Raw genomic sequence first — 10093 nt, 5'->3', positions numbered from 1 at the left:
CCTTTGTCCATACAGACAAGTTAAACTCATGGATATGCTCTACATCAAACTAGGCCCAATTAGGACCGGCCTGTTTTCCTTTTCCTACTTGGGCTTGGGGTGTAAGCGAGTCGAGTTTTTCTCGAGCCCGACTCGAATAACCTACTGTTCGACTCGTTCACCCCTAGTCCATGTTAACTCATGGATATGCTTTATTACATCAAACTAGGCCCGGTTAAGAAGCCAGTTCGGTCTAGTGACTGTGAGTGTAGATCATAGGAGTAGAAGAAACATAAAAAGGCAAAGGAAACCGAAATACAAATAAAAAACAGCCACAAAGCTGCCCAAAAGTATATTTTACTTATTTTCATCCTGGAAATACATCCAAAAAGTTTTTGAAACCAAAAAAACAAACAAATAACGACTTTCGATTCTCAAACGGAAACGGGGCCATATTGCTTCAATTGCACTATCTGTGTTTGCTGTAATGTTCCCGGTCTCTGTCTCGGTCTCGGTCTCGATCACGCTCCCGTTCCCGTTCCCTTTCTCTTGCCGGAGACGACTCGTACCTCGAAGGTCTCCTCTTGAAATGCCTGTCATCGTCGCTAGATTCATAATCTACGCTGGCGCCGGCCGCGGAGGAGTTTGTGCTACTCTTCCTTGACACCGCCGTGGGACCACCTGCAGATGCAGCTTCGGAGGAACTTGATGTAAGCTTGCGTTTCTTGGAAGCTGCAGCGGCTGCAGCTGCCGCTTCTTCCTCTGGGAAGCTGATACGAGAGAAGACGCTCGGCTTATGTTTCCGATCACTGGCACTAGTTGCAGCAGAGGCTGCCGCCGCTGCTGTAACCGCCTTGGGATCTGAGGTTAGTGGCGCTTGGGGCGGCCTTCGGGTGGTGGATGATTCTGAACGGCGGTGACTCTTGTGCTGCTGCGCATGGTGATGGTGGTGGTGGTTTGCGTCATCGTAGTCATCATAATCATAACGATCGCTAGAAGATTTCCTCTTTGAGGATGGGTGTGGAGGAACATCAGGGCCGTCGTCACGGGAATGGCGGCGTTCAGGTGACGGCCTCTCGGTTCTATGGCGGTGACCATCACTGCTGGGCGGTGGAATTGGTCTCTGAAAACAACATACCATCAGCTTCTAAAACATGTAAAGGAACAAAAACTACTACAGATAAAGGGACAGGGCCCACTTACGGATTTCGACTTCATTGAAGGAGCATCCTCATTGTTGCGCGAGTCTCGGCTGAAGTCCCTCTCTTTCGGTAATTCCCTGCTGCTGTAAGTAAGTTCAAGTAACATAATCTATTAGAACACCCGGGTCCACTGAGATGGAAATTTACCTGTAGGAGAGTACCCAACCCTAACGGGGAAGGGATTCCCTGGTTTGGCAGATAACGGGGCGATGATGGAATTTATTTTTATGCCGAAATGGGTTCGGGGCAGGGATGACACTACCCACCCCTAATCCGACCCCGATTAATTTTTTATTTTATTTAATATATGTATATTGTGTGTATAAATAAATATGTATGTATATATACACATTTATTATTAGATGGTAAATATAATTGATTTTCAATATTGGTAACTAATTGTTTTTGTTATTATTTTTTTACTAACGGATACCCAACAGGTTCCCCAAACCCATCGGGATTAGTCAGGGCGGGGCCTTAAACGGGATCGGCGGATGCATTATCCACCCCGTTTCCAGCCCTAGGGTCCAGCATCCAAACCGTTGAAGTTTAATTTAATTTATTTGGGTGAAATTTGAACTTCTGTTTTTCTCCATTTTGAAGAAATTATGGAGACTATCAGAGACGCTCTAAAATACCTCAAGCAAACGTATTTATCTTAGAATCGCACCAATAAAAGAGAATCGTACATTTTTGTGCAAGTTTGTGGTTAATGAAAGCTTTTTAGGATCTTTTTTCTCGAAAATTTACCGACATTTTGAAGTAATAAACACATGTATTATGCAATTATATGATCTACTACTCATGACATACATACCTTCCAGTTCCACCACCACGTTTCTCAAAATCACGCTTCCACTTTAGTTCGGCTCTCCTTGCTTCAAATTCCTCCCGACTCATAATGGGCGGTCCACCAGGTCCACCGTGACCACCACCATTCATGCCCATCCCCAACTCCGCAAGATCCCTGTAACATATTTTATGGAAATTAAGTGCCTCGGTTATCCAGGATGTCCATGAAAGCATGTCATAAGAAGAAACAAAACAAGAATATTTACATATCCATCTAATGTTTGAACCAAAGATAATTACTAATTTGACTACTTCTAGGATATAAATTCCGATTAACACACCAAACTTTTATTTCCCTAAAAAAATGACTCATCATCTTCAGAATGTATGTGTGCATTTGGCAGGAGAGAACAAGAATCATTCCATGTTAGGCATAGCTTTTGTGTGGAACAGACAAGAACAGAGTGAAACAGGCATGTTCAACCCCCACAGCCCCACTCCATTTCTGGAACAAGCCTATATCTTACCATCATACCCTCAAAATAAAACCCAAGTCTCTTCTAAAACATCAAATAAGTCTCCATCTTTACATTTTATCTATTCTTTAAATTTTATTTATTGTATTTTATCCTCTTCACACTTTCACTTTACCGTCCTCAAAATATTATTTTTAGACGTTTTCTATATTTTTGTTAGCATATGTAGTTTATTAAATATTAATCATAAAAAATAATAAAGAAAAAGGTATAAAGGAGTTAATGAACTTCATATTTTGGTGTCATTCTAATCGTCTTGATAAAAACTTTCTTCTGATATATTTGCCATAAAAAATATTTATTTTATTATTAATTTAATAAATTAGATAAGTTAATCAAATATAGAAAAGATATAAACAACTTATTAGGGGTCAATTGGTCATTTTACCAGTCCTCTCCTACTAAACGTTGATCAGCTAGCTATCCTGTCCTGTTTCTGTCATGTACTGTCCAGGTACCAAACACACCCTTTAGGGTTTAAATTTTGAAAGTTCTTTTTTGACAGAGGGGTCAATTTGGTCATTTCCTCAGGGATAAAAACTCAGATCCCGCCATTATTCACAGATAGAAACAGCAAGTAAAAAGCAGGATATGCAAACCCGAAAGAGCACCTACCTCTGAGGTGGGATAAAAGGAGGCATCATGAGCCCTGATACCCCAAAAGGATCCTGAGGGAACATGCCTCCAAATGGAACATCCATTGGCCCAAGTCCATAACCACCCATATACGGCATGCCACCACCATACGGCCCCATAAATGCGTCCATTCCGGGCTGCATGCCGTTCCAATAAGGATTGTAAGGAGAAGGACCTGGAGGCATCATATAGTTTTCAGCTGCAAAATCCTGGGAGGCCCGCCACTGCATCTCTGCAGCTGCAAATTTGCAAAAACAACAAAATATTAACATCAATGACAGTAAAAACTAGGGGTGTATAGTTTCCTTAAATTGGTTAGATTTTCTGGTATTTGTTTCTGGTTGTATGTTATTGCTTACTCGTAATCGGCTTTTTAAAACTTTATCATGTCTTTCTATCTACGTCACACTTTTCACAAGCCAGGTTATAAAAAATAGCAGCTCTAATTTTTTAGGGAGAGTTCAGATCTGCATACATCTTACCCCCGAACCCACCTCCAGGTGAGATATACTGACTTCGTTTGTTTTGGTTTTTTAGTAAAAAGCCATTCCATCTTATTTTTGGTTGATTGTGTATGGAATATATATATATATATATATATATATATATATATAAACCCATAGGCTACCAGCAACATTATAAATCCTTTCAATGTGACACAATATTAATTGGTATAAGCAACTGAGATGCTTCAAAAGTTATAAAAGTGAACGGAATTCTACCACTTATAGGCATGTTGACCTTCTTCTTTTTCTTCTTCTTCGCTGGAAAAGAGAGAGAGAGAGAGAGAAAATGTAAGCGGACATTATACCTAATTGGATAAACAACAAACAATACAATTCTCTAGTCCTGCAATATTACACGGTCAAGTTGCATCAAAATGCAATAAAGAACTTTTTTTTTCAATCAATGTAACAAACTTCCAAAAGTTCCTATTTAAACTTGGTTTGGTTTTTTTTACCATGTTTCTAAAGTTTGCCAATCTTGAAACATTTGGTGATGCAGATGTCAAGTTTATTATTCATTTGTCGTAAACCTTCCGTAAACAGGTATCCACATCATCAAATGTTATAGCATCAGCAAGTTATTGGTCAAAATGGGTACAAAATAGGAAATTTTGAAACTTTGTTAATTGATCGATAAAGAAAAATCTTCATTACACTAAATAGAATCTAAAGCAAACTTTGTTGCATTTTGCACCTATTACAAAATCTCACAACTTTTTTGTTTTCATTATTCATGCAATTCATATAACCTTCCCCGCTGGATGTTGGAATATTTACCTGCCTCACTAGGAACTTGCTTCTGCTGCACTTCATCATCAGCCACCCGAGCGCTTCCCTGTGATGCTGGTTCCATCATACTTTTTGACTCATATGTAGCTTCAGAGACATCAGGAGCTTTTGCAATTTTTCCTTTCCCCGAGACTGGCTGCTGAACTATAGGATCTGCGTCATTTTCTGCCGGGCCCGGGCCTTGCCGCGTCATTGTAGTCTCACCATTCGGTGGTGGAGCTTGCTCCCCCTTGGAGGCTGCAGACCGTGAAGGGGATGCAATCTTAGGCTGTGGCGGTGCACACCTAGCAGACTCCATATCTGAATATCGAAAATAAACGAATAAATAGAGATTAATGAACAATGGTCAATGCTGGAATTTTGGAAACAATTAGGTTTAGGAGTTGCACGCACCTTGAACGTGAAAAGCACTGCCACCATTTTCAGCACTGCTATTATTTGACTCCAATATCCGGTTGATTGTATCCCTCAGTGTCTTATTGGGCAAGAGATCATCTGCAAGCACATTCGTTGCACCACAGACACACACTGCTTTGGAGATAATGTGATCTCGTATACCTGTTGGTATATTCAAGATAAACAGGATCAAATATCCATAGAAAGATCACCTTCAGAAGATAGGCACATAGACAAATATTTGTAAAAAAGGACAATTGGGTATTAGTGCCCAAGAACTTGAACGATACACATAAGTTAATTACTTCATTGAAGTTGAATATATATATACACACACACACGATCATCCCTTCCCTTCGGACAAGAAAGAAAAACAAATATCAACATTGTTCGGATAAGAAGCACCAACTTCAGGAGGTTTGATCATGCAAACACTATAAGGAAGTCCAAATGAAGACCTCCTGACCATTATCAACATGTTTTCCTTGTATTTTTTATTAAGTTTTGCCACTAAATGTCTGTACGTATGTAAAGCAAAAAGTAATGATTAAATAAATGAGTACACAATTTCAGTAGAGGTGTCACCACACACAAAATTGAAGAGCCAAAAAACTTACATTTATCACAGAAACTCGTGAAACAGCACTTGCTTGTGAGAACAGCATCTTTCATCACTTCTTTGCACAAAGGGCAGTGGAGTTCTGGGGGGAGATCACCAACGGTACGAGTAGAAGGCATCCCTTCGATCTCCTTCTCAAAAGCAGCCCTGTTGTACAAAAATTAAGCACAAGAAAACTAGTTAATTTATGCAAACACAAATTTACAAAGCCTGAGAAAACTACAGCATGTAATGCAAATGAAGGAACATACTCATTTGGCCTCAAAACCGCCACTGCACCACTGGGTAATGCATATGAACCATCCGGAGTAGCCATTAACATAGATTTTGGAATGCCAGTCGGAGGTTTCACTCTCTTGATATCAAAATTAGGATCACCATTTGTGGGGCAATGCTGAATAAAATGTCCTGGTAAAGGGGATTATATAAACTGGATGGTTACTTATAAGTTTCTCGATTAAAAAATGAGAACTGATCTATCTCCGGCTTTTGCAAATTTTCAGAAAGTAGCAAATCAAAACTGATGAATCTACCTGGGGTTTTGCATCGGTGGCATACATAGCCTGGAGGTGGTGTTTTTCGCTCAAAGCCGCCACCCCGACCTAAATATTCAAAAGTGGGATTCAGTTTCCAACAGCACAATTGCAACACAAGCATGAATATAACACAGACATTATAACCCTGCACCTTAGCGTAGCAAGAGATGTTAATTTGCTTTTAGATTTAAACAGTAACAGGTATTCTGTTTCTACGCTCTTTCGTACTGTTTCTATTTTACAACAATTCTTAGCTGATGGAGCAAAGCAAGTAAATTGTCCTCTTCATGTGTCAAGTTTGAGATTAACATACCATCTCACCTCATAATAAAAAATGTGACAAGATATATAACATATACGTTACTAAATGATTGAATCAGCTCTATATCAAGAAAATAGGAAAGCTAAAAGATGGTTACCAAAACCACGCCCACCCATTCTACCACCCATTCCACGCCCAAAGCCTCTACCAGCGCCAAAGCCATCAAAATTTTGCCTGCAAGTTAAAAAGCCAACATAAATCCCCCACATGAAAACAAATCATCACAAAGGAGTCTAAAACTCGGAGGGAGATCTCACTGCTGCCAATCCAAGGCTGGTGTATCAATTAAGGCCTGAATTTTGCTGTCTTCATCAGCTTTACTAGGCGCGGGAGCATCTTGAAGTTGATTGCTAGAAGCAATCGGCACAACTTCAGGAATTTCATACAAGTCGTTTCCAAATTCATCGTATTCTGAACCATCAAGCTACAAAATCCCAAAAATTAATGTGTTATCGTCCCTAGGTGCTGAGTGTGTAATCCTGATACATTACAACCAAGATCCTAGAACATTTATCGCTAGATAAAGCTTACATAGTTGGGAAAAGAGAGGCCAGCTCCTGAAAAGTTACTCTTTGCTGATTGCGCACTCTCCAGATCATTAACCACTTTTGGCCTGCAGTGCAAAACACAAATAACAACTCAACTAATGCCCTAGAACTTGACTCACATAATGTTATCATCCAACATGCAGAAAACTTTTGCAGGATTGTAAACCACTATATGGTTGGATGACCACCAAAAGAAGTGGCCAACGATAAGCAGTACAGCCTAAGCTACCAGCAAACATGGTATCTCCAACTAACTAAAATATGAACAACTTAAATTAAAAGTTTGAAACTGTACTCGGCTTGTTCAGTAACTGGTGCTGCAACTATAGGCATGCGAGGCTGTCCAGGAATTCGACGAATTAAAACAGAAGTATTTTTGGGGATCAACATGTCTTCATCAAGATATTCTGAAATTACAAAACAGAACACGTCTGTGAAACACTATAAATCGATCAATGGACTTCAACCAACTACAGTATAATCCCCAATAGTACCCAAACGACAACCCATTTCTGTACACTTAGTAACATAACTACTAGCTAGTTTAACAATCTACTAGATGAATTTATGTGAATCCCATACAATCCGCTAACTACAGTCTAGAAAAACTTAACCACTCTTGAACAAATATTTCTTGCCAGCGCAGAAATTGTAAATTGAGCAACACATAATCCTAGCCTCTAGTTTACTTCCTCCAAACCGCTATACCATCAGCAGGCTACTCGAAACAAAACAATACATGATAAACACCTTTTCTTCTTAAAGGGTCACGCTCACCCTAATAAAGTTCATTAGGAAGTCAAGCAGTTAAGTCCAATTTCAGTTAAATCCCCCAATAGACACTTAAGACATTGAAATTCAAGAACACAAAAATTGACTAGGTCCAGAACTTAAAACCCACCTTCATTAGTCTGGGCGTTGGTGACGACAAGATCATAATCAGTGCCCCTGCCCAATTGCTTTGATTCATATATTTTTTCTTTCAAAGAGGCAACTGTTATAAAATGGCCATCGATGGGAATCGAGTCATAATCTTTTGCACTTTTAAACTTGTAATATACTGCCATAATTTAATATAAATTCTTTTCTTTTCCCTCAAAAAAGATATCAGGAACAAGCACAAAATGCAATACTAGTATCAATAAAGGCGTTCATATAAAAGAAAATTATCAAACGCCTGAATTGAACACCGAAACAAAAAGATGTAATAACAGTACAAAAATCGACGACCAAGAATCCCTATTTTTTCGTTTTTCCACTCTTCAGTAACTCTGGAAAAGATCAAACCGACTCAGGAAAGGCTTCAAACTGCAAAAGGCTTCAATCAAATCCTTGAAACATCTTCGCGCCGCCAATCCTTCGAATTTTCGAACGATCTGCGTAGATTCTTCAGTTCGTCAGAATCTTACGTTCAGATACACCTCCACAGGAACTCTTACTTTCAATATCGATGAAAAAAATCGAAGGATCTCACGAACTAGGGCCTCCAAAATAACCGATTCCTCGGACGATAACGAGTTACCCTAATTATTCTATTTGCCGCCAAGCTCTTCCCGTGCTTGATTCTTCCGATACAACGATAGATTCGCTTCGAATTTCTCAGATCTACTTACGGATTACCCGATTTCCTTCCAGTCGTCGTGAATCTGGATATATAATCGACAGATTCTCCAAACTCGAATTGAACCTCAGTTTTCCGGCGATTAATCTTGCGAAACGCTTTGAGGAGCTCACGAATTGGAGATTAGTTGTTGAAAATAATCAAGAAGATCGTAAGGTAGGATGCAAATTAGGGCAAAATCGAGAGAACGCTGTATCCCAATAGGTGTGAGCCTCGCCCCCCTTTGGAGATAAAAGCGGGCTGTACTTTAGCCTTATATAGTAGCAATATTTACACTTTAACCCCTTATACTTTACTAAATACCAAAGACGTCCTTGAAGTAATCTATATAAAATAAATATCTATAATAAAAAATTATAGACGGTTGTTTTTATTTATAAATCTAATAATTGGTGTAAATTGTAAACTATCAAACCAGTTTCATTAGTCTAATGAATATTTGATCCAATAAATATATCAGTGATTTCTTAATATAAAGTAATAATTAAAATAAATAAATTCTAATAATTTTTTCTATAAATATCTAAATAACAATTAATAATTTATTTTTATTTTTATTTTTATTTTAATTTCAATTAATTGATTTGTAAAAAATCTCTTCTCAAAATATAGAAAGTTTCAAAAACATATATTACATTTTCTAGTTACTAAATAATAATTTATAATAAATAAAATAATTAAAATGAAATTAAAAATAACATTTTCTTTTAAAAATTAATATATATACTATATTATAAAATATTTGACAAAATCTCTTAAAAACTATTTTTAATGTATTAAGTACTGTTTATTGATGCATATTACTTAAAATTCAAGATTATAAGTAATTATCCGTATGTACAACCTATCAAAACTTCATGTTTGAATTTGTGTAACTAACTACAAATAAACATAATCAAATTCTGGATAATTATTTCATTTTAAATATAAAAAATCTAAAATATATTTAGGATAATCATTGAATTCAAAATATTAAATATTATCTTTATAAAAAAATTATATTATTAAACTAAAAGTAAACGACTTTATTATTAAATCTAAATTAAATTATAATAAAAAATATAATTAAAAAAATTACACAGAAAACAAGAGCTTTTAAATATTTAATTTGACACAGAAATCGATACATGTTTTTTCAAAATTTTATGATATCTTCAAATTTATATTTTATTAAAAAAAATAAAAACAATCTCGTTTATATTAAATGAAAATATATAAATATTAATTTTGGATGGATGATTTTAAAATAACTCAAACTCAACTTGTATTTCATCTCCTTTTAGAAAGTTCTATCCCATTTCAAAATATTTAGAGCGTGTTTGGTATATTATTCGGTATAAAACAGAATAGAGATTCATGTTTTATATTTGATAGAATTTTTATGTGAAACAGGGTTGTTTTATTCTTACTCCATGGAACATAGTGGAACAGACTTATATTTTACCAACATAATCTCAAAATAAAATTTTAATTCACTTCTAAAACATTAAATATGTTTTTTTTACATTTTGTTTATTCTTTAAAGTTTATTTATTGTATTTTATGTTTTTAAACTTTTATTTTATTGTCTTCAAAATATTATTTTTATATGATTTCTATATTTTTATTATA

The 10093-nt window shown here is 36.6% G+C and overlaps 1 protein-coding gene across 2 annotated transcripts; it reads right to left on the bottom strand.

Annotated features, from left to right (window-relative positions):
* Window positions 1-297: 297 nt before the first annotated feature.
* On the bottom strand, window positions 298-8703 carry LOC112529230 (E3 ubiquitin ligase PARAQUAT TOLERANCE 3). 2 transcript variants are annotated; one of them, XM_025140397.1, is made up of 15 exons: window positions 7763-8703; window positions 7157-7268; window positions 6845-6926; window positions 6571-6737; window positions 6411-6487; window positions 5989-6057; window positions 5707-5863; window positions 5454-5602; window positions 4834-4998; window positions 4429-4740; window positions 3868-3909; window positions 3125-3383; window positions 1999-2148; window positions 1183-1264; window positions 298-1102 (listed from the first exon to the last, which is right to left on the bottom strand). In XM_025140397.1, the coding sequence occupies exons 1-15, from the start codon at window positions 7926-7928 to the stop codon at window positions 449-451; spliced, it is 2643 nt and encodes an 880-aa protein (XP_024996165.1). In that variant the 5' UTR covers window positions 7929-8703; the 3' UTR covers window positions 298-448. The 2 variants fall into 2 exon arrangements, with proteins under 2 accessions (XP_024996165.1, XP_024996166.1); XM_025140398.1 differs by having other exon boundaries at window positions 1183-1261.
* Between the last annotated feature and the right edge of the window lie 1390 nt (window positions 8704-10093).

This window comes from Cynara cardunculus (assembly GCF_001531365.2).
Source record: "Cynara cardunculus var. scolymus isolate 2C chromosome LG 16, CcrdV1, whole genome shotgun sequence".
Lineage (NCBI taxonomy): Eukaryota > Viridiplantae > Streptophyta > Magnoliopsida > Asterales > Asteraceae > Cynara > Cynara cardunculus.
Note: the sequence above shows the minus strand (reverse complement) of the source record. Positions and strands in the feature narration are given on the sequence as shown.

What these genes read in the sequence shown, in the direction of transcription:
- LOC112529230 (XM_025140397.1), bottom strand. Translation starts at nt 7,928, where the DNA reads ATGGCAGTATATTACAAGTTTAAAAGTGCAAAAGATTATGACTCGATT. An exon ending in CCAGCCTTGGATTGGCAGCA is followed by an intron (nt 6,488 to 6,570) that starts GTGAGATCTCCC and finishes TTTAACTTGCAG; the next exon opens with GCAAAATTTTGATGGCTTTG. An exon ending in GCAAGTTCCTAGTGAGGCAG is followed by an intron (nt 3,910 to 4,428) that starts GTAAATATTCCA and finishes TCTCTTTTCCAG; the next exon opens with CGAAGAAGAAGAAAAAGAAG.